Genomic DNA, 25,888 nt, shown 5'->3' on the forward strand with positions numbered 1-25,888 from the left:
CTGGGTAACGAACTAAATGCAACGTTGCCAATGTTCTTACATTTTCCAAGAAGTGCCAATTATTTTTCCTCATACATTTTTAGTAAAATAACATAGTTGTATCCTTATGCCATGTATGTAAATTAACTGTTTTTTGAGGTTATTGCATAATAATAATAATAAAACAATAAGGCTGTTCCAGGTGGGGTAGAAAAAAGACGTTTTTTCTGTCGTTAGTTATCCAGGTCGTATTCGGTATTCTTGCGGCCATAGCACCTGACTTTTGGAGTTTTACCGTTGCCAGAGCTGTGGTAGGCGCTACTACCTCTGGAGTCTTCTTGGTGGCATACGTAATCGGTAAGATATTTAAGGCATTCTTAATATCATCCGTATTCTTAAGCCGAGTTTACATTGGTATAGTAAACGGGTTAGTTACTTGTACCAGTAGCTTGTAAGACAACAACTAAAGGGGGATTTACACGGCTCCAGTAGCTGGAACAAGTACTAAAGCCAGAAACTAAAATTTAACTAATGGAACTATGTAGACACCATGACTTAGTACTTGAGCAAGTAAGCTTTTTAGTCAGTAGTTTAGTCAAGAGAATAGAAGCAGGTCCTATTTACTAGAGCAAGTGGCTTCCCCCACTCTTGTTTCTCGACTCGCTCAAGTGAACTGGACGCGTCTAGACAGGATCGTTTAGCCCATTTTAGTAAAGTATATTAGTAGGGTTTTAATTTTGAATAGCAGCGCCGTACATCACGTTGCAATGTCGTCTCGTTAGTCTGAAGAAACAACTGTTCAATTTGTGCAAGAATATAGAGACCAATCGTGTCTCTAAAACACAAAAATGTCACTTTACAAACACAAGCAAGCAAGAGATGCGGCGCTTAAAATGATACAAGATAATGGACATTAAAGGTTTGGGGTGAACGAAATAAAAAACAAAATAAAAGCATTGAGATCCACTTATTCTCAGGAGAAGAAAAAAATTAAAGATTCTAAAAAATCGGGAGCTGGCTTAGACAGTATTTATGTGCCAAATGTAAAATGGTTCATTGAAATGGACAGTTTCTTGAACAATTTAGAAGACAATAAAAGGCCCACTCAAGATAATTTAAACACTGTAAGTACTGACATAATATATTAAAGTTTTACTAATTAAGATTAATTAATATAATTATATCATATTATTAATAATAATAAGAATAATAATAGTAATTATTATTAATAGTAGGTATAGATATAGTAGTTTATTTAAAATACCATACGGTCTTGCCAGGATACAGCTCCTTCCGTCATAAAATATTGACAAAATTTATCAGGTTTTTCTCGTGCTATTCTGGACAAATGGTTACTTCCGGTAAATCTTATCGAAGTAAATTTTTGTTTTACATCTCGTCTCCAAGCACCTGGTATTATTTTACCAGTATCAAAATCTTCTTCATCAAAGCTTCCTTTCGGTGTGTAGTAAGTACTTGAAGTCGTTCTAAGCCAGTTATGTAATGCACAACAAACTTTAATAATTTTGTTAGCAGTTTCTGGAGAGCATGCGATAGGTTTCTCAAAAATTCGAAATCTGCTAACCATTATTCCAAACGAATTTTCCACAATCGGTCTTGCTCTCGAGAGGCGGTAATTGAAATTTTTTTGTTCCTTCGTAAGTGTTCCTTTATAAGGCTTTAATAGGTAAGTTTTCAATGGAAATGCATCATCGCCAACCAAGCACCCATCATCGGGTAATAAACCATGCTCTATTGCTTCCAATATAGAAGATTGATGAAAAAACCCCCCCATCTGACTGTAGTCCAGTAGATCCGACATTAATGTAGCGGAAACAGTAATTATGATCAACAACTGCTAATAAAATAATACTGTTTGTACCCTTATAATTAAAAAATTCTCTTCCACAGTGACTTGGTGCGCGAAAAACAACGTGCTTTCCGTCTATAGCGCCATAATAACTAGGAAAGTTCCATTGTTGACGAAAGCCTCGTTCTATAACTCTCCATTCCATCTCTGAATCTAGCACCTGAAAAAAAATTAATATTAAAAACCGTCATGGCGTTTGTCGTATATAGTAAATATACTATATGACAAAAAAAAACGCATCACCTACCAAAATTGTATATTTTTTAAATACATTTTTCACTACTTTTAAGGAGTTTAAGGGGTAAAGGACAATAATTGATTAAATTTTATTGGATGGAATTTAATTTTTACAAATAATATTTTGTTAATAATGATGATTATTTACATGTAGAAAATTAATTTAAAAAATATATAATTTTATAGGTGATGCGTTTTTTTTTGTCCTTTAGTGTATACATTTTCCTAATTTTGGTTTTCAGGTCCACTCTGAAGAAATGCCCGATGACAATGACACACAAGTGGAAGAAGTATCAGTGGTGTCCGTACCGCCGCCACACCGATGTCTTCCAAACTTACAGAGGTTTCCACAATTGTTCAGGAATTAAAAAACATAAGCGACACCACAGTAAAAGTGCCGGAAGCAGAGAATGAATATATCGTTTTGGATTTATCGTTATCGTTGTTGAGTGTTGCGGCTCAGCTAATGGGATTAAAGCCGCCCATATCAGCTATAAGGGTCCAAAAACAAATACAATCCGTGCTTACCTCATTTAAAGTACAAGATTTACAAGAGAAAGACAACATCATCTATAATTCGAGAGAGTACCGAGGGATTAACGAGAGAGGATCAGAAAGACTACCTGCATCACATGCTTCAAAGTACGTTGCCACACCTATGCAGTCACCTGACGGTTACACTTCTTCATCAGTACAATCATCTGCATATACCAATTATTCAGATGTACCATCGGAATATAATACAGAATTGCATAAAGATTTGAACAGCTCAGGGAGCAGTCAAAATAATATTTTAAGTGAGGCGCTCCGGGATGCCCTTTCAAATATCTAAACATTATAGTGGTACATACTTTAGTTTGTGTTGGTGTTATTACACTTTCTAGTTTGTTAGCCACAAATATTATACAAACTAATAATTATTATTAGGTGAAGGTTTGATGATAAATTTATCAATAAGTAGAGTATTTTTTATTTAGCTTTTGTTTTGAAGTTAATTTTAAATAAAAAATAAATTAAGGTTTGTATAATATTTTATGTATGTTTTCATAATATTTTAAGTGAAACATTTTAAGCTTACCTTGATGTATTCCTCAAGAGCTATGTAAATAGCTTTGCATATTTCAGGTACAAATTTGGAGATTGCAGGCCTAGACACTCGAAAAAGTCTCTGTAAACTTCTGTAACTGTTTCCTGTTGCCAGGTATGATAGTGTAATTTCCAATTTAATTTTTGCTGAAAGAGCAGATCTCATTACGGTATCTTGTTTGGAAATCATAGGCTTTATTTTGGAAAGTAATTCAGTGAATTGTAATTTTGTCATCCGCATATAGTTTCGATATTCTTCTGGATCTTCCTTGGCCAGTTCGACCAATAATGTGGAAGACCGGCCGTGTGTTTCTCTACGAGATATCCATTGTCGAACCCAACAACGCTTTTCTTTGTTAATTTCTTTTGATAAAATATTAGATAATTCTCCACAGATACTCAAAATGCATTTTTGAATAGATAATCTAACAACTGTACTTGCTGCCATTTTAAAAGTGGTAAACTCTTTGAACGCTAAATATTACTACTACCTCCAAAACACTAAAATGCGTGTAGACAGCCACTTGAACAAATAAAAATGTATTTTAGTTACTGGCTTTAGTACTTGTTCAAGCTACTGAAACCGTGTAAATCCCCCTTAACCCAATGTCAACTTATCAGGCAAGTACTTGTACAAGTACTTGTGCAAGTAGCCAGGACAGGCAAGTGAATAGCCAGCCCATCTATTTACTTGCTTACTAGCCTTCCACTTTCACCACATTTCGCACTAGCCAGGCAAGTAGTTTAGTAACTAGTCGAGTGTAGACGGGTCTGGACGCGCTTTGGCAAGTGAAAAAGTGAGATCAGTGCGGTAGGTAATTTTCTTAATTTTTATTTGGTATTAAAATTAAGTGGTGCGAGGGGGAAACCGTGAAATTTGTGGAACTTTATCGGGAATACGAGTGTGAATATTTATATACTTATTCAGTGCATCATAAAATGCGTCGCAAACTTCTGGTACAAACTTCGATATTGACGTCTTTGGAACTCGAAAAAAATGTTGAAGGGTTCTATAGCTATTTCCAGTTACCAAAAAATTAAGGGTAACTTCTAATTTAACATGTGCTGGTAAAGCGTCTCTTAAAAGTGTATTGTTTCTTTGAATTCTACGCAAAACCATATTCAGCAAGTCATTACATTTACTCGGTGTCAACCGAAGGCATAATCTATATTCTTCAGGATCTTCCATACGAAATTCTTTTAAAAGAAGAGCGGATGCACCTCTTGTACCTCTTCTATTTATCCACCTTCGAACCCATATCCTTTTCGGACGACATTCTTCTTCTTCAATCAAACTAATAGTTTCTTCAATTAAAATGCTCGATATTTTCAACATTATTCTTTTAACGCGATTTTTAATTATTAATTTTGAAATGCCCAAAGCATGACGCCGGCAATGAAAAGGAGTCATCTCATCTACTGCACGTTGGGAACTGGCTAGCGAATAATTACTTTTATGTGTAAACACCTACTAGCGAATGTGAACTGTCCTGGATATACTTGTACAAGTAACTGGTACAACTAACTATACCAATGTAAACTCGGCTTTATGTCTTGCTTATGCGGCAATGTTGTCAAGTTTACCGTTTTTTATATATTGTAGGATTTTTATTTAATAGATCTCCTTGTACTCCTTACTAATCATACCATACTTTTAATTTCTACAGGCCTAGAAATGGTTGGAGCGTCAAAAAGAATGATCGCGGGTACAGTGTGCCACATGTTTTTTTCGGTAGGGTACATGCTTACCGCAGTGTTTGCGATATATATAACAAATTGGAGAACACTTCAGCTTAGCCTTACAATTCCTGGGCTAATTTTCATGTGCTATTGGTGGTAAGCTGTTAATTTTTTACCAAAATATGTGAGATACAACCAGATCATTTTTAGGCTGATTCCCGAGTCAGCTAGATGGCTGGTGAGCAACAATAAGCTAGAAGAAGCTAAAAAAAATATTCAACATGCGGCAAAATGCAATGGGGTCACCATATCTGATAAAACCCTGGACGAATTGCTAACCCCGGAACGTGAAGTGAAACCTAATGTCAGCAACGGAGAAAAGCACGGTGTATTTGATCTGTTTAAATATCCCAACTTGAGAAAGAGATCGTTAATAATATTTTTTGATTGGTAAGAACTTATTACCGTTTCAGAAATCTACTTGCTCTTGCGTACTTACCTCAAAGTGGTAAGACGTTCAACTTGTTTTCCGTAGAACTAACCTCGCACATTTTTCTAGGTTTGCAAATAACATCACTTACTACGGCCTGTCATGGAACAGCAATAATTTAGCTGGCAATCCCTATTTAAATTTCGTTCTTTCAGGTGCTGTAGAGTTGCCCGCCTATGCCTTTTTAATTTTAACCCTAAATAAGTGGGGAAGAAAGAACATTATGTGCGGGTGTATGATCGTGGCTGGCATAGCATTACTTTTGACTATGGTTGTGCCAAGTGGTAAGTAAATTACGGAGAATAAGCGATGCACAAACATTATGTGTGATTTTATTTTGTTAGATTTGGAGTGGCTTACTGTAACGTTAGCGATGATAGGCAAATTAGCTATCACGGCCAGCTACGGTGCTGTATATATATTTTCGACCGAACAGTTTCCAACAGTGATTAGAAACGCTGGTTTAGGAGCTGGATCTACTTGCGCTAGGATAGGATCCGTTTCGGCACCCTATGTCAATATTGCAGTAAGTTTGATTGCATTCTCAATTTAAAAAAATATATAGTTTTTCTTATTTTAGTCTCATTTATGGCAACCCTTACCCTTACTAATTTTCGGGTCTTTGGCCTTTATAGGAGGCATAATGTCTCTATGTTTACCTGAGACTTTAAATAGAAAACTTCCCGAGACATTTGAGGAAGGTGAATCTTTTGGAAAGTAAGTTAAGAAAGTAATCATTTGATTTTTATTGCAAAAAAGATTTTTATTGCTTCTTCTTTTCAATTTTTGAGCGTGTGAGAGAAAAATTTCTAAATTGATTTTTGCTATAAGTGACGTAATACCCAATAGAGTAAAGTGGGGCAAAAGCATGCAGTTAATGTTTAAACTCCCCTAGTTTCCACCTTAATTAAAAAAAAATAAAAAAACACAAATGGATGAAAGCTTCAAGTCAGCACTATAAAATATCTGATGGAAAAAATTTAAATGTAAATGGTTTTAAAGTTATTAAAAAAAATATGACAAAATGTCAATTGCGTTCTTTTGCCCCAGTAGGGGGGCAAAAGCACGCATGCCGTGGGGCATAAGTACGCACCTTGTTTTTAAAATGAAACTTCTTTTTATTGTCAATTTAACATTGCATTTAACAAAAACTAAAAAAATATTTCACAACATACGAACTTATAGCTAATAGAAAACAACTTAAACTAAATAACTCCTGAACAAATAATAACAAAAAATAATGAAACATTAGAACTTGCTAATAGCAACGACTTAAAACTTTGGCTTAAACACAATGGTCACATTTAAATACACCAACGCCTTCATAAGGAGAACAATCTTCATGCCACCATTCCTGGCAATAATTGCACTGAACCCAATCATCGTTGGGAGTGAAATGATTCCTCACAACCAGGACAAATGACATCTTCTGTTTTAGCGCTTTTTAGAGTTTCTCTAATTTCATATTTTTTTTCAAACGAAGTTTTTATTTTTTTGTTTTTAGGCCCTGTTTGTGTTTTGGTTTCAAAGACATTTCTTTTGCTTTTTTTTTAGGAATAGGCAAAATATCGGAGGGGCGAATATGTTTTTTGTCATTCCATGGTTTTTCAGATGCTATTGTTGCCAGTACATCAGCGTTGGTTGATGTAGATGGCTGTAAATCAGTAACTGCAGATGGTTTTTGAATAGGCTCTGGAACAACTTTTGATGTAGACGGTTACGGCTGAGGTGACTGATCATTAATCTCTGATTGTCGGAATTCAATTAAAAATTGTAGTAAATTATTTGAAGTATTCTGAGATGTAGAAGGCTGAAGGACAGAATCTTCTGGTTGAGGTAAATTTTCCTGCGGTATGGATTGTTGGTCAGTAACAATTGATGGTAAGGAGTCTTCGTCGGTAAATACATCAGGATTGTAAAGTACGATTCCACATTTTTTAAAGCCGTTAATTGCTTTTCCCATGGTACCCACAGTTTGGTATGCCTTTGCAAACAGTGAAGATATCTGAAATTGTGTAACCACTTTCCCAGGATTACTTATTAAATACCGCTCACATGCTTCAGCAAACTTGTCTTTTAAAGGCTTAAAAAAACATCTATCCAGCGGTTGTGTTTTTTGGCTACTGTGTGGCGGCAAAGACAACATATGAATATTGTGATTGCGGGCAAACAAAACGGCATCTAGATACAAATGAGAGGAATGATTGTCTAGAATGAGAAGGACCGGGTTCTCTTCTGATGGCTTTACGTGTTTTGTAAAATGCTCCAGCCACTCCAAAAATAGGGGTCCATTAATATATCCAGAATCTGATGTCAATAGCAGAGAGTCTGGAGGGGCGCCATTAAGAAGTTCTTGTTTACGTCTTTTTCGCGGAAATATTATAGCTGGAGGAACATAAGCTCCAGATACCGACATGCAGCACACAACAGTGACAGTTTGTCTTCGATCAGCAGAAGAGACTTTGCCGATTAATTTTTTGCCTTTTTCCGAAACGACTTTGGGCGTTTTATTAGGAACCGTTGACAGACCACTTTCATCCATGTTAAACATTCTGGAAACCCCAAATTGGTGCTTCTCCCAGAGAACTTGGTTTGAAAAGTACCTGTCCAGTTGTACTTTATTAAAGCCCATCATTCTGGCTACACTGGTCTTTGATGGTGTTCTTAGAGACAAACGGTGCCTTTCAAGAAAACTGTAGGCCCAATCCTTCCCAGCCATCTGTTTTTCACGAGAAAAAGGATGATTTATGTTGTTAGCTTTAGCAAACTGAAAAGCTATTTGTCGCAAGCTTTTAAAAGTTAGGCCATAGAATATTTTTTCCATGGTTTTTGCGTGTTCTGCGAGTTCATTATCAAGTTCTATCGTAAATACCTTTTTAAATCGACCTAACTGCTGAATCCCACAATCCACTTTTAGTCGCTTTCTTAGGCCACCTTCTGAAATTTCTAATTGCGAAGCAGCTTGGCGCTTGGATAAACCATTTTGGATCAGCTCCTTAGCTTGATTAAGAATTTGTGGCGTGATGGGCGTGCGCTCTCATTTTCTTTTGTAGTCCCTAAAAACCAGAAAATGGGTTACAAAAATTCATGGGGTCGTTACAAAGTACGCGCGAACTTTTGCCCCACATGCACTTTTTTATTTCTTATTTATTTTTTTCAGTGTAAATCGACACAAGCACGACTCACAACAGGTGAATATATTTGAGATTACGATTGGGCTTTTATAACAAATAAACGTTGTTATCGTAATTCGCACTATAAAAGCATAATACAAGAATCTGTATGCACGAAAAATAACATCAAAATAGCAAAAAATAAACTTACCTCATTTTCTCCTTCCTGTAAAGCCGAAAAACTAAACTGGTACACTTTACATTGTAGCGACATCTGACCCTTAAATCGCGTGGAGACACACTGATCGTACATGCACTCGGGCTGACTAGCGTCTGCGGAACCACCGTTCCTTGTGCCGCCGGCGCTCGCTCTCGCGGCAGAGCATAGTCAATGTTGCCGCTTTCATCAAACATATCATATTTTATGATTAAAACGCATTCTGGGTGAGCCGTTATGTGCTCGCTCGCAGTCTCGCAGGCTCAATGTTTAGCAATTTTGTATTTACTTGTTTATTTTAATATAAACAAATATCATTAGCTAAGTGATTGGTTTAAATGTATATCCATTTACATTATGCATGTATTGTGTTATTTCCAGCCACACTTGAAGATGATCTAAATATAAGGATAAGGTCGAAACGTCGGCATTTTTTTTGTAAGAAATTGGTTTCATTTCCTTATTGGGCAGTGGCGAAGCGTACGAGTAGACAAGGTAGACACTGTCTACCCAAAATTATCCAGTTATTTGTCATTAATTTATTTCGTTATTATTTCATGTAATTGTTGAATTAGAATTAAAAAGAAATTAACACAAAACGTAGTCGCTCCTTTATATAGTATCTAAACGGCTATAATATCTATCTATCGATAATATCTAAGGCGCGCCCCGCCTGACGCACCAATTAAAATAAAAATGCAGGGCTGACACCCAATTATTGTATACGTGCCCCAGAAAGACACATTGATATTTATCTTCCGAAATTTAGAGCAATTAATCGAACCATATACGCATCAAGCAGGTGGCAGAGGTCCGGCCGCATCAGCATTCAGCCTATTACGTATGCAAAATTTACTCGCGGGAAAGACATTCGAGCTTTTGTCTATCGAAGTCGACCAGCTATTTTATTATGCTGTTGAGGGTTATTGTTTATTAACACGCTTGATCTGGTCAGCCGCAATACATCTTACAGGTTTTTTTAGTTCTTATTTATGAACGACTGTTCGATATTGGCAATTGTATTTTAGTTGTGTTTTTATTTGTCTTTAATTAATTTTAAAATAATGGATATTATGGATTTATAAGTTATAGTCATACCTATGTTGTGTTTTTTTAAAAGTAGTATTTATTTTTATTTATCTATCTTTTTATGCTAGTAGTAATTATTTTTTTCTTTTTTATATCACTACATAATTTTTCTCTTTGAGTTAATATTTCATGCGCTTTCATTCTCTATTTCATTAAAATGAATAATATCGAATACACATTTTTTTCTAATTAACGATTTTTATTATTTGTTTACCCAAAAAAAAAGTTCACGCTTCGCCACTGTTATTGGGTCCTACTTCTGGTAACCCTTCGCTACATAAATAAGTTTATTTTTTTCTTTGTTTTTTATTAATAAAATTTAGTTACCTATACTATGGTTTTATTTTGGATTGGTGCCTTTATTCCTTCTATTGATAGTGTTTAGATCATTAGAAAATTATTTTCTTTCTAAATTTGAAATATTTTTGAAATAATTGCTAATTTAAACATATTTCTCAAAAGCGATATTTTAAAAATTCCAAATCCTACATTATTACTATTTTAATGCGTTAATGCTCTTCAGTCTGTAATATGCAGCTAAATCTATTATCTATTTGCAGATAAACAATAAACAAATCGCATTTTCTTATCTTACGTTTTTTACCTATGTAAAAAAATACCTAGGTATTTATTGAATAAAATATCAAAATGTTTATGAATCCTAAAAATTAGCAATTCAAAGGTTAATGGTTACATTCAGAAAAGTGCAATATGTTTTTACCATCTTTAGAGTCCTGCACAGTTGCCTAGTCATAGCAAGCACAATTTTCAACACATTTATCTCATGAATGGTTGAATAAAATAATGGCATGTGATTTTATTACATTATGAGTTCATTGAAATCGTACTAGGTACCTTTATCAATTCTTAACTCCTTTTAGAGGTCTATTTAATATTTTTACAATCAAGAGTAAACGTTTTTTGAAGAAAATTTAAAGAGGAGAGGCATTGTATAGTATTTTTATTTTTTGAAGGAAAAAAATGCGGAAAAATTAAGTTTTTTTGCGTGAAAACGAAAAAAAGTTATAAATATATATATAGAATAAATAAATAAAGTCAATATTCCCGGTACGCGGCTCAAAAGACACTAACCCAACCGATGGGAGGCTCCAACCCATGGTCGATATCCGTTTTGAGATCCAACTCTAAAATAAAGTCTCACTCCAACCCAGGCGCGCCCTTTCGAATTTTGTTCATTCAAACCCGTTAGAATTACCACCTTAAAAAATATCTCTCAGAGCTGCCGGCGCGGCGCGCAACATATGCAGCCGGTATTTTAATATGAATAGCGGCAACGTAGCACCACACATCTGACTGCAGAGGCACAGTGATTTCCAGGCGGCAGACGCTAGTCTCGGGCTGGACATATTGGCACTGCGTTCTTTTACCAGTGTTGCCAGATGAAATAAAATGAAATCATGAAAAATGTAACCAAAAATCATAAGTTTTGGAAAAAAAATCATGAGATGGCGTTTTAAGCCTTATTTAAAAAAAAAAAAACATACATTATTTTTATTAAAATATTTTTTTGATGAAATAAAGATACAAGTACCAAAATATCTACTTTTTTATTAACAAATTTAAATAAAAACATAAAATTATATGTTAAAGTAAACAAACGTACATAATCTTAAAGTAAATAACTGAAAAACAAAAATCCGAAATATCCGTTATTTTATTCTGACTCATCGGAATCATAAATTTGTTTATTTAATTTTTTAAGCAAATCTTTTCCTATTGGAAAATTTGAACAAATACGGTTTTCTCTGCCCACTAAACTTTTGGTGTGCAGTATAGCAGCTATCATAGGAGTTTTCAACCGATTTCTCTGTTTTGTTTTGTTTAAATTTATCTGACTAAACACCCTCTCCACGTTAGCACTGGAATGCGGCAAAGTTAATAAATTAAACACAAAATTACTTAAATTGGGAAACCGGGATTCTGTATTTTCCACACATTTAATCTTAGCAATTTTACCCCAAAAATCGCAAATAACTTTCCAGGTAAAATTAATTTCATAATTTCTAAGTAACAACCATTCATTGTCAATAACTTGCATATCAGCAGGAATTAAATTTTGAAACAACATAGAAACATTACTCATAGACCTGATTTTTCTTGATTTAGCTACCTCAGGATCTAGAAATTCTAATTTCTGAAACACAGAGTTTTTAAGTGGAAATCTTGACAATATTTGCTCCACACTCTCAATATAAAAGTCTAGACATCTTAATTTTACCATGTCGAGTCGGTTTTTCTCCAGATCGGCAGAGTTTATGTGGGCAGAAAAGTACGTCATTTAAATTTATGTTGTTAAAAGTATGTCATTTAAATTTAAAAAAAAGTCTAGGGTCTTTAAAATCTATATTTTCAATGTTGGCATTTAGATATTCGTCCTTAATATAATAATCTAAAATTGTTTTAACTGTTCTAGCAACCTCTTTATAAATAACGTGAATTTTGGGCGATTCGCTTTGCATTAATTTGTTTAAGCTATTAAAAATAGGTAGTACATGCGATAAAAATTATAAGTATAATTTATTTTCGGGCGTGTTTAGTTTTTCTAAAATAATATTTGCTTGACTGATTTTAAGAGACGCCTGATCTACGAAATACAACCTCAAAGCTTCATATTGATTAAGAAGCCTTTTAACCACGCATTCCAGAGATAACCAACGTGTCTGGCTAGGATGTAAAATCTTCGATATTGAGACATTTGCAAATTCCTGGAATTCCTTATATTCTTCCACTCTCTTCGGACTATTTGAAAAATAGTTATATACCTGTAAAAAAATATATTTTTTAATTAAGTATACATTTATTTTATTAGCGTATAGCTTACTTCTCTCGCAAATTGTTCCACTTCCTCAGGCAACTTGTGGCATGCATATGATGCACACAAATGAAAGCTATGGCATATGCATTTCATTATGAATATACCTGGAATATTTTCTCGCAATCGACTGACCACAGAATTATTAACGCCAACCATGTTGCTCGCTCCATCTGAAGCAAAGCCAATAAAGTTTGACTTATATGGAACACCATTTTCGGTAAGGAAGTTGATTAAAATTTCATAAAGTGCAGCCCCTGTGGTCTCTACTACTGGGATTAACGCCAAAAAGTTGTCTTCAATGTCAAAATTAATGCACATTCTTACAACTAAACATAAATGTTTGGTGCACGAGTTATCAGTAGACTCATCTATGATAATGCTAAATTTATTATCCCTCATTAGGCCAAGTAGCCAAGATTCTTGAGACAAGCCTGTAACTTTTTGTAAAACTCTTGACATCTTTGTTCGTTTACATTTCATTTGTTTGACAATATCTGAATCAGTGCCTACAGCATTGAGATAATCGATGAAATGCTCCATCAAATTCATAGGGAGATTATGTTCGGCTAGAAACCCCGCACTTCTTATAATTCCTTCTTTCGCTTTTTCTTCAATGCTTATTTTTTTAGAACTTTCTGCAAACATTTGACTTATTTTTACTTGACTTTGCTTGCCCATTGATGCTCTGTGCAAAGCTTTAACATGCTTTTCAGTCTCAGAATGTTTTACTAGTTGGGTTTTCCCTGCAGATACCTTAACATCACATTTACAGTAATCGCACCTTAAATTTAAAAAAAAAAACGTTTACCTCCATTAAAATAAAAGTTTTGTTCGCCTTAAATTATATATATCCGCATTAAAGCAAATTTTAATTAGTTACGATTCAGTAACTCATATTATCATTTAATTCTCGATTTAACATTATTATAAGTGAATTTAGATTTTGTACTCAATAAATCCAAATTGCACTTATTTTTACAGAAAGTACCTTAACTTAAAATATCATAAATACCTACCAGGCAAAGCCTGTCCCCTTTCTGCTGTTCTCGATCCATTGCAAACCCGGTATATTTTTCCATTCCTTTTTAAAATTTTGCTTATAAACCTTTCTTTTCTTGCTAGGTCCTGGAAGAGATATACTCTTGGATGTACTACTACTAGAACTACTAGAATCACTGTCACTCATATTTTTTAATTATTTTCAACTCACAAATAATGCTTTACAATACCAAATACACGAGCAAATGCATAAAACTTCGTGAAAAATATAGCCCGTAGAAATATCCGAGAATCTCGGGGAATCCCCATACTCGTCAGTATTTCCCGTTTATATAGGGCTGTGCGGATATTATTTAAGGCTTTATGATATTTATATGTGTACATTTAGTTGTAGTTTTAGGTTATTTTTATTTTATTTTTATTTTTACGACTAATATTCTGAGTTACGATTTTAAATCTTTGTTTTTTTTTAAAATCATGAGATTTTTAGACAAAATCATGAGATCTCATGATAAATCATGAGACCTGGCAACACTGTCTTTTACCCGCCGCGTGCTTTTGCCCCACTTTACTCTAAAATAAGTAACTCATTATGAATTCGTCACAACAATACAGATTTTACTTAAGAATAATATTGTTGGATACACATGTTTTTTTTTAGAAAATCAAAACCCGAAGAGCAGGAGCACTTGAATGGAGTGAAACAAGAGAGTTTAAAAAAAATAGCAGAAAATGACTCTCATTTGCTTGAAAAGGAGCATCTGGGCGCGCAAACGGAAAATGAAAATGAGCTTGTTTAATTTTTTTCAAAGCACAATATTTTTTTATTTATTTTTTAAGCAATCAGTTTAAGTTTGTTCTATAAATCAACTAAATTGTTACAATAATATGATATTAAAAAGTGCCAAATAAATATTTTACATTTTCTATACAATAAACAAGCGTTGTTTTTGTTTGGTCAGAAATATCTGCACATGCGTTTTACCTTATTAATCCTTATTTAGCAAATTAGCAAATAGGGGCACATTTGGAAAGATTTAAGTTTCTATATGCCAGACCAACCCGTTTTTGGAAGCCTAAAGACCCTTCAAGGTATTTTTATAATGAAATTATAATGACAGATGAAAGTACTATAGCAGTGTTACTCAAACTTTTTTCGTGACGGAACCCTTTTAAAAAACTAAATTTTTAACGGAATTTTAAACTTTAAGCTAAAAGCAAAAGCTATACTATATCACATAAATAAGTTATATGTGAATTGTTTATTAAAAATCAAACAAAAAAAGACAGATACAGTAAGTAGTGAGTTAGTAAGCAAATGATAACACTAAGTTCATTTAATGCGAGGCATGTAATTATTTTTTATTCCTCATCAACTGGGTAATGTCAGGCTTGATCGAAGAAAGTTGAATTCTCATGTCTGGTTCGGAATCCAGTCTATTGCGGTATTTTGTTTTTGTGGCTGTATATATGCTGAAAATCCCGTTTCACACAAATACGTTGTTGGGAACGGCAGAAGAACATTCAAAGCTTCTGTGCCAAATTGTGGATATTCATCACGAACCCTGCACCAAAAATCATTTAGTGAAATTGTGTTGAACAATGATTCCATGCTTGTATCCGATGTCATTTCTATGAATCATTATATATCTGATTTGACATATTTTCAGGCTTCTGCAATTCAGATGAAAAAGGGTTTTGAATCCATGAGTTTATTTTCAGTTTTGTATTCTGTTCTTCAGGAAAGTAAGATTCAAAAGTCCCTTGCAAATCATTGAGATATTGCACCAATTCAACAAATAATAAATACTAAGACTATGGTGACTAAGGAACTCACTTAGCAATGAAAAGCTTTCGATTTCTCTCTTAGCAAAACAAGTAATCCAAAAATCTAATTTTCTTTTAAAGGCAGTTATTTTGTTGTTAGCATTGAAAACTATTGTCTGTTTTCCTTGTAGTGACAGGTTTAATTCGTTGTGCATGTCTGCTAAAAATGCTAGTCTAAATAATCAGCTTCTATCGGACAAACGGTCTTTTAAATTAAAAGGAATTCTAATTCCGTTCTTAGTTCAAAAAGCCTTGTCAAAGTTTTACCCCGAGACAACCATCTCACTTCAGTATGGAGCAATAGTGTTTTATGATCGCTACCATAATCTTCACATAATATTGAGAACAATCGGGATTATAGTGGACGTGACTTGAAAAAATAATTATTTTTACTGACTCATCAAGAATCAATTTTAGATTTGGTGGCATTTTCTTAACCGCGAGTGATTGTCTATGCAGGATGCAATGGTTGGAACTACAATTTGGCGCTTTCATTGTTATTCGTGATGTTGCTACTGCTGTTCTACCTGTCATTGCATTGGCTCCATCGGTACAAATATAAATGCAATCATTCCAATCGAGTTGGTTTTCTTCAAAAAATATGTTAATCGTGTTAAAAATTTCTTCTCCGGTTGTGTTGGTAGGCAGCGATGAGCACATAAGCAAGTCTTCTTCGAGTGAATGTTTATATGGATACCGCACAATTACTAGCAAGATGACCAGTCCAGCAACACCCTGTATATACAACAACTTTCTTAATGCAGAGTTTAAGTTTAAGAGAAACATTCAACTGGCCCAAAATTCTTGCGTGCGTTTTGTATACGGAGGACGCAAATTTGATCAACCAGAATTTGCATCATAATCAGTCTCCGTTTAAAAATCTTTAATCAGGGGTTTTCCAAGAAATGACGCTGTTCTCAGTGTTTATTTTAGTTTAATTTCAAATCTACTATTCACATAGGTATGTTTTACACACATTACCTACATATTAATACACAATAAATGACATTTTTATTATTCTTATTATTATTATGAATTCTGAAGCAGTTCCTGGACTATCATTGAGCTTTATTAGGAATTCGATTAAGCTTTTAAAGGTGACTTTGAAGTTCAAATATTGAGTGTAATAAAGGTGGCTAGAAAATTATACAACAGGTGTAATTGCACGCAATAATATTCTAATATTCCTAAATCTCCCGCCAAATCACGAAACTTAATAGTACCATTTGCCAATAGAAATAAATTTCAGTGGTGTTGTTAAGTGTCCAAAGTATGGTTAATCTATATCTATTTATATATTATTATATTTTTATATATCTAAGTATTTATCTATAGTATCTTCTGATTATATTAAAAACAAGGCATTTGTCGAGACCAGGCTGCTTTGCAATGTCATTGGAGTAACTCCTTAACTAAGTTCAGAATTTGTTCAAGTCAATTTTTTTGTTGATACATACAGCATTCTAAGTCATCTATATACAAAAGATGATTAATCCTGGTTAATTCTGTAGCGTTGTTCTTCAAAGCAAAGCCGTAGTTGTGTATACATTAGTTATACATTTATTATAATTATATTTCAAAATTGACACTTAACAAAAGTCGGTTTATCCTTCATAGCCTATCCCAGATGCATGCATAAAAAGGAGTAAACTAGTTGTAGTTGGTGTCAAACCCGTGTCAGTTGAAACTAACAATTATTTCTTACGCAAAGATATTTTAAAACACGCTAAAAAGCTGAAAGGAACAAAGATATTCATTGCTCCCGAATACGCGAAAGAAGAGTACAAAGAAAGGAAAATTCTTCGTAAATATCTTAAAGAAGCCCTCCAAAATAAACAAGAGGCACAAATAAAAAACAAAAGGCTAATTGTGGAAGAGAAGCAATATTCTGCAAAAGAATTAAGACTCCGAGAAAGTACTGCTAGTCAATCCTTAATAGTTGGTGGAAAACCTGACGATTGTAGTTCAAATCAGAAAGGAAAACAGCCAACAAATTCTGAAATTCAAGAAGAAAACCCTAACAAAAAAGTAACTCGCTACCAATTAAGAGAACAAGAACTATCTGTATAATGTTACGTCGCTTATATAAATTTATTGAATAGGACATAGTTTAGTATAGTTTAGATAGATTTTTAATAATTGGTAAATCTTACTGATTTTAGGCACGTAATTTGTATTTTTGTATGTTTTAGATTTTATTTTTTATTCCATATTCTGCTGTCTAATTTTAATTTTATTTATCCCCTATGTGTTTTTAGGTTTTTATCAATAATGTAAGGTACCGTAAACTGGGGTTACTTGCACACGTTTTCAGCACATTTCCCAATGTACCCCCGTACATTGTAACTTTACAACTTTGCAAAAATTACATTGTACTGACCTATTTAAGGGCTACCCATGGCTGGTATAAAAATTGGAAGAATGCAGCCATTGGTCCCGAAAGAAATTTGTTTGTGGGGTGGTTGGGGCAACTTGCACACCCATGAAAAAATAATTATAAATTGCATTCTAAAGCATATTCTGTGCATGTTACCCCTTAATAATATGAAAAAAAACCTATAACAAGGGCCACCGTTACAACCAATTAAAAATCAATATTTTTTAAAGAAAAAATAATATATTGTCAAAATATATGAAACTTAAAAACAAATTCTGTACCTATAAATGCTTAGAAATATTAATAAGAAGTTATTAAAAAATAAACAAACTTTATCTAGCAAAACTTTGATAAAATAAGGCACATTCTTTGAAAAATCACAAGTGTAACAAAAACAAAACATTGGCTAATTATTCTTGCCAACTAGGAAGTCCTTGTCGGCATCACTGTCATCGACTGGAGATTCATTGTCTTCCGAATCCTCACACCATTCGCATTTAAAATAAAGGTCTTTGCTGTCTTTATTACAGGGTCCACAAATCCAAGCTCGACACTTCGTGCATTGTATCCAATCAATTGCGCCTCTGTAGTCTTTCCAATTAATCTTGCAGATATCACACTGGGAGTTATTAGTCTTTCTTTCTTTCTTGCTTTTCCTGGTAGGGAGTTGCTGAGTGCATGGCAAAACGCTAGATGAAGAGGATCCTGGTTTTTCAGCTGTAGTTCGAAATTCCTCAGGAACGGTTAGAGGATTTTCAGAAATATTAGGGTCGACATCACTTCCAGGTTCGACTTTTTTCCCCTTTTGCGTTTTTTCTCAACCCCTGTTCCACGGTGCTCTTTCAACAAATCAACCAAGCTATTGTCTAAGGCCTACCGCACACTGACAACTTTAGATAGGCAACTTATTAATCATAAAAATAGAACACAATAATATTTATGATCTGCCGCACACAGGTGATTATTTAGTTGCGGCAACTAAAAAATTCCAACCTGTTGGATTCTTTGAGAGACGAAACAGTTGCTGATAAAATAGAACAAGCTTGTTTTAAACGGGATCGCGCTCACTGGTGATTTGCTTTGAAAAAAGTTGCTTTGTAGTTAATATTTGTCGATAAGCCGGCAAATTACAGCAAAAATGGCTGCTATAGATGTTGAATTGTTTATTACTGAAGTCGAAAAACGACCAGCATTGTACAATACGAAACAAAAAGAATATTCAGATAAAAATCTAAAGAAAAAATTATGGACTGAATTATGTGAAAAATTCATTGAGAATTGGAATGAACTTGGGGATAAGGAAAAGAATGAAAAAGGTAAGTTTTACCAAATTATTTTATGTTTATCAAGTCACAGATTCAACATACCTACAGAATTATTCAAACATATACAGGGTGTTTTTAAATTTGGGGTTTACATTTTAACACTATATAGAATGTAAGAAAATAAAAACTTTTATAAGAATAAAATCTTGTCCAAAAAGGTCTTGATTCTGAGATACAGGGTGTAAACATTTTTCATTTTGCTAGGAGACTAAGCAATTTAGGTCATCTGTTTATAGGAACTTTTGTTCTTATTTTGACCTACAAAATGTCGTTTTTAAAGCACAAATTATAAAAGTTTTTTTTTTAACAATCGATTTCTCGGTTATGAATGAAAAAACATGTTAAATAAAAATGGCCTAAAAAATTAAAAATTTTTGTTCTGCCAAATAATAAAAATATTCATTGCATTTAAATAAAAAATAAAGTTTTTTATAATCACATTTTTTATCATCGAAATTGCTTTCCTCCAAAATACAGTGTGTTTAAGTTAGCAAAATGTAAAACGTGAAGACCCTGTATCTCAGAAACAAGACAATTTAAGACAAAATTTTATTCTTATAAAAGTTCTTATTTTCTTGCGTTCTATATACTTAGTGTTAAAAGAAAAACCTCAACTTAAAAAACACCCTGTATATTCACAAAAGACCAGAACATAAATTTTTAAATCTTATCATATTGCCAAGGAACAGACCCTTGAGGAGAAATAAAGTAATTTGCAATATAATCTCTAACTGTATACCCTTCATTGTTGCTCCTTAGTCCAAGAGCAGGAATATCTTCCAATGGACATTCATAAAAGGTGTCTTCAAAATTTAGTCCATCAAGTTTTCTCACATAATTGTGTAAAATACAGCATGCTTTTGTAATGGAGTCGCTAAATTCAACTTGGGTATCTAGAGGCCTGTGGAGTATACGCCACTTGTTGGCTAAAATTCCAAATGTACATTCTATCATTCTACGTGCCCTCGAAAGTCTATAATTAAAGATTCGTTGTTTTACGGTTAAATTTCTGCTTGGATATGGCCTCAAAACGAATTTTGAGAGAGCAAAAGCTTCATCTCCCACGAGCACAAACGACATAGCTTTTCCATTTTCATCATTAGGAAGATTTTTTTCATTCGGAATATTTAATTCCTTCTTGTCAAGCAAATGCGAAAATGCCGATTGTTTAAATATGTTGGAATCACTTGTCGATCCATAAGATCCTACTTCAACATATATAAAATTATAATTGGAATCTGCAATGCCTAGAAGAATAGTAGAAAAGAAAGATTTATAGTTAAAAAATTCGGACCCAGATTTATCATGTCTTTTTATTCTAATATGTTTCCCGTCTACTGCTCCGATGCAATTGGGAAATTGTGTTTTCTCATTAAACTCATTGGAAACTCTTATCCAGTCATCATGATCCGGTTTTGGCATATAGAGTGGCACCAAACATTCCCAAAGTTTCTCACATGTGTCTTTTACAATTTTTCGTATCGTTGTAATTCCAAGTAAATATTCATAATGTAGTGATGCAAAGCTATTTCCCGTTGCTAAATACCTAAAAAAAAATTGTCTAATATACATCATGTTTTATACATCATATCATATACATAATGTTTTTTTAGGTAACGAGTTACAAAAAAGATGGAAAAATCTTAGGACATGTTTTAAAAGAGAGTACGATGCTCAAAAGAATATTGCCTCTGGTTCTGGGGCTAAAAAGAGAAGGAAATATCTTTACTTTGAGCAGCTTTTTTTTCTGCGGGATTCTATAGAAAGCAGAATTAGTTACAACAGTCTCGAACAAGGTACTGATGATGTGGAAGATAACACAGAAACCAGAGAGGAAGAATCAGAAGCTAGTGAAGCTACGCAACTTCGTACTGGTGACCATTCTAGAAAGAAAATTTACCAAAAGAAAACTCATCAGAAAACATATGAGGAATCTCTGCTTCAGATTTTGAGGGAAAAAAAGGATACAGAGAATGAAATTGACGAAGATAAATATTTTCTTTTGTCTCTACTCCCTTCATTAAAAAAATTTAATGAAGACCAAAAATTTATTGCACGAACGGAAATCCTGAATGTAATAAGACGCGTTCGTATGTCGGGAAGCGGCCAAAATCAAATTCCCCATGAAGCAAATGCTTTGCACCACCAAAATACTGCCAAAAGTCTTGCTGTAAATATTCCTTCAACTAGTGCAGAAGGATCACATTATGGAGATGATAGAAATAGTTCTTTGCACTCGCCAACATATTCCTACCACCAAGAAGGTTATAACAATGTTATACAAAGCAGCAATCGCAATCCAAGCTATACTGCAGCACAATATATTTCAGACTTTTCCGCAGGACAGGTACAGGTTGTACTGTATGCAAATACGTCCCAACAGCAAATTGATGATGAGTCAGAAATGTCGTCTCTGCTTGAATTACATTAAATGCTTATAATACTAATATATTTCTTCGTAATTATGACTCCACGTCAATAACACGCTGTTTTAGATGCAATGTTCTTGGTCATTCAGTGAAGTTTTGCCAAAGTAACGTCGTTTGTCCTCTTTGCGCAGGCGCACATGAAGTTAGAATGTGCACATTAAAAGCAGCAGATAAAAAAAATTATAAGTGTGCTAATTGCGAGTCTTTAAAAAATAAATATAAATTGAATATTGAAATCAATCACGCTGCTTGGGACCATTCTGCTTGCTATGCATACAAACAATCTAATAGCAAATTCAAGTCCGATATTTTTGGGTCCACTCTGTAGCAACCACAGCATAAAGAAACCAGCAGTCGCACTTCAATAAAAATACATTGGCTTGAATAATCGAGTTCGGTGCATGTGTACTAACGCAGGCGAGGCATTTTTGCTTATAGTAGGGATGCCGCTGACACTCGCTACGGTCCACGCGGCTTTTGCCTTGGCTAGAGGCGGACTTAAACATTTTTTTAGATGTTATTATCTTGTAAAATAAAAATACCTACATAGTACAAATATTGATTTTTTAATATAAATAAAGTTCATACATTAACAAAATATTTAAACAAAAATAAACATCGCATTTCTACATCGAAAAACGACGATATAGAAGAATACGTGCAGGAAGTTAATTAGATCCAGAAATTCTTCGTTCTCAATATACAGGGTGTTAAAATTTAACAACAACTAAAATATATGCCACTGATTTTTGTGCAATTTTTATTATGTTCTGTGTATTATACAAATAAAACTTTTCTGTCTCTTGAATTTTTTTCGTATCTTGCTTAGTTAATAATAAATTCCAAATGAAGCTTTTCCCCAAATTCCTTGTGTGATCCAGGGATATGCAATTAAGTGGACTTTTTTTCTCGAAAAATAAGCGAGGTACGAAAAAGGTGTATTTGTATTTCAGTAAATCAAATAAGATATTAAAAATGGCACAAAATTCAGGTGCCCCAATTTTTTTGCCACAAATATTTCTTCAGGTCCCGTTCGAGATTACACTGAACCTAATAAATTTAATCATGTTAGGGGTAAATTAGCTCCTTAATGTTATAAATAACACCGCCAGAGAACTTGCGGACCTATGTTCATATGAACTTTTTGTCTTAAAATTACTCAAACAATCGCCTGTTAAATAATTTATGGTACATACTTAATTAACACCCTGTATAGTAACGCTTTTAGATTAACATCTGACTACATAGTAGTTTAAGGATAACTAATTATACAAATAAAGAAATATTTCAATAAAAATTAAATCAATAAAAATTTTCAATAAATAAAGACAAATAGTTGGCAACAATTCAAAACAATTCTAACATCTGCGAATTTTTGTTATATTATTAAGTACCAACTAAAGTAAAAGTATACAATTTTGCAACTCTTTTAAATATGGCAACACTGTTAAAATGGCAGAAATATAAATAATGTCCTTAAAAATCCAAAAAAAAAATATATTACATTGCTGCAACTTTAGCTGATGCTTAATTATGTTATTTAAGCCATACAGCCAAATTTGCAGCTATTAAAAACTTTGGCAAAGTCAATTATTTTGCTTCATTAATAATTTTTGACATACCCCTCTTTTAATACAAAAGTTTTTATAAAAAACGCTACGCTTTGTAAAAACGCTATCAAAATAGTCACTAAGTACGGCGCTGAACTAGGCGATACACCTATGAACACAGTTCGATAAACAGTGAGCTCGGCATCCGGAGAACATGGCTGCGGCATGGCTAAGGATGCTATTAGTTCGCTTACATTTTCGAGCGGAGTGAGACTGCTGGTTTCTTTATGCTGTGGTAGCAACCAACTTTATTGGATTCCCCCAACCTGCAAGGTAAAACCGCCTGCCCTCTCTCTCGTGGTTCCTGCGGCTCGCATTCGGTCGAGTCTCGGCAGCATGATCGTTGCAATGACCTTCGCATCTGTTATCAAAACGTTAGAGGACTTCGCTCGAAAACAAAAGTACTTTACAATTCTCTTTTAACATGCAATTTTGACGTTATTGCTTTGGCCGAGACTTGGCTGAATGATGGGATTTATAGCTCGGAACTTTTTCCGAATGCGTACTCTGTCTACCGCTGCGATAGAAACTATGCAGAGATGTCCGAGAAGAGGGGCGGGGGGGTGGCATTAGCAGTAAAGCAGTCATTTTCGGTGGTAAAGTTAAACTTGGCGCTTTCTTATAACCTTAAAAATATTATTGAAATCATAGGTATAAAAATTATATTTGAGCACTCTTATGTATATGTTATTTTAATATACATACCACCCGGACTTAATGCTGATATATATGAAAATATTTTTGAATACTTATCTTCTTTAACCTATCTTTTCAACTCAAAAATAATTTTGCTAGGAGACTTTAATATACCTGAGTATATTAATTATTCGGAAAATTCATTATCATCCAACAGATTAAACCAGATTATTTATACTTTAAACTTTTTTGACTGGAATCAGGTAAATTTTATTAAAAATTCTCAAGGTAAATTATTGGATCTGGTCATTACATCAGAGCCTCAATTCTGTACTGTGGAGCGATGCTACGACTTCTTGGTTGACGAGGAAGCTATCCATCCTTCGTTATTTATAAGGTTCAATTATACCCCTGACAAAAAGTTTAATAACTGTAAAATAGATAATATTTTTTATAATTTTAAAAAAGCTGACCTCAGATTGTTATATGACAGTTTTCTTAGAGTTGATTGGAGTGATTTGGAAGCGGTTAAAAATGTTAATACTGCTATGAACATTTTCTATCTGAAGATTTATTCTTGTCTTGATATGTATGTTCCGAAAACTGCAAAAAGAGCTCGTACCTACCCGCCCTGGTTTTCTTTTGAAATAGTAAGAGACATAAAACAAAAACATAAATTTTGGATAAAATTTAGACGCTTTCATTTTCAACAAGATTTAATAAATTTTCGAGAATTGCGTTCTAAAATAAAAAGAAATGTTGAGCTGTTATACAAACAATACTGTGCGAGACTTGAGAATGATTTAAACTCGCAGCCTAATAACTTTTGGAAGTTAATTCGGAGTTCACAAAAAAATAACTCCCTGTCCCAAAATATGTTTGATCAACAAGGAACTTTGTTATCGGATCCGCAGAGTATTACTGATGCATTTGCAGCTTTCTTTCGGAGCTCATACACGACTTTTAATTCATCTCAAGCCTCTAACTCTAATAATATTCAGACACCGTACCCGGAGTGCATAACCATAACTAGATTTACTGAAAACGAGGTATTAAGTGCTTTAAAAACTATAAAACCCACACCGATAGTTGGACCTGACAAAATACCCGCATTTCTTTTATCAGACTGTAGACATGTTTTTGCAAAACCATTAACAATTCTTTTTAACTTGGCCCTTAAACAAGAATGTTTTCCTGATCTTTGGAAGTCGTCTAAAATTGTTCCCATACATAAAAAGAATGACAAAAACATGGTTGAAAATTACCGGCCTATCACAATAATAAATAACTTCTCCAAATGTTTTGAGCGCGCACTTCATTCTGCTTTATATCCTAAAATGGGGAGTCTTATAAATACTCGACAACATGGATTCATGAAAGGTAGATCTACCACTACAAATTTGATTTCTCTTACAGAATATATCACCGAATCAATAAATGCAAACTCTCAAGTCGATGTTATTTATACAGACTTTTCAAAAGCATTTGACCGACTAGACCACAACATTCTCATTAATAATTTCGACCTATATTATGGATTTTCTTCTTCTTTGTCAAATTTTTTACAGTCCTATCTTACCGAGCGACCACAACACGTGGAATGTTTTGGTCGTAGTTCGGTGCAGATAGTTGCCACTTCCGGAGTCCCACAGGGCTCAATTCTGGGACCACTTCTTTTCAACTCATTCATTAATACAATATCTGACCAACTTGATGTTAATAGCCTGCTGTACGCAGATGACAAAAAACTATATATTAGAATTGACTCTATTTTGGATTGTGAGCAGCTACAAAATAATTTAAGTTTTTTGAATACATGGTGTAAAAATAATAATCTACCCCTTAATGCGGCTAAATGTAATGTTGTCTCATTTGGCTTAAAGAAAAACTTCATTACTTACAACTATACCATAGATGATGTTATTCTGCCTAGATCAACTGAATTTAGAGATTTAGGGGTGATCTTTGACAGCTCTTTCTCTTTTCAACCGCATATTTTAGATATTGTCAAGCGCAGTTATAGAATGTTGGGATATATCATCAGGAACTCGCAAAATTTTAATAATGTTCTTAGTCTAAAAATCCTGT

General features: G+C 33.7%; 1 protein-coding gene and 1 long non-coding RNA gene across 5 annotated transcripts in view; both read left to right on the forward strand.

The window, feature by feature from the left end:
- Positions 1–14,537, forward strand: part of LOC126737543 (organic cation transporter protein-like) — a 54,621-nt gene extending 40,084 nt beyond the window's left edge. For 3 of the 4 annotated variants that reach the window (XM_050442841.1, XM_050444293.1, XM_050443561.1), the window contains exons 5-11: positions 182–336; positions 4,840–5,008; positions 5,063–5,302; positions 5,412–5,626; positions 5,687–5,868; positions 5,923–6,059; positions 14,258–14,537. In XM_050442841.1, coding sequence (XP_050298798.1) covers positions 182–336; positions 4,840–5,008; positions 5,063–5,302; positions 5,412–5,626; positions 5,687–5,868; positions 5,923–6,059; positions 14,258–14,396 — 1,237 coding nt within the window. In that variant the 3' untranslated portion in view covers positions 14,397–14,537. Of the gene's footprint in view, positions 1–181; positions 337–4,839; positions 5,009–5,062; positions 5,303–5,411; positions 5,627–5,686; positions 5,869–5,922; positions 6,060–8,723; positions 10,092–14,257 lie in introns of those variants that run through there. The other variant, XM_050445029.1, reaches the window with a different exon arrangement.
- Positions 346–2,404, forward strand: LOC126742062 (uncharacterized). The gene is made up of 2 exons (XR_007662536.1): positions 346–1,103; positions 2,329–2,404. It is a non-coding gene; the product is annotated as an uncharacterized LOC126742062 (long non-coding RNA).
- Positions 14,538–25,888: the final 11,351 nt, after the last annotated feature.

Source organism: Anthonomus grandis, chromosome 1, assembly GCF_022605725.1.
Source record: "Anthonomus grandis grandis chromosome 1, icAntGran1.3, whole genome shotgun sequence".
Taxonomy (NCBI): domain Eukaryota; kingdom Metazoa; phylum Arthropoda; class Insecta; order Coleoptera; family Curculionidae; genus Anthonomus; species Anthonomus grandis.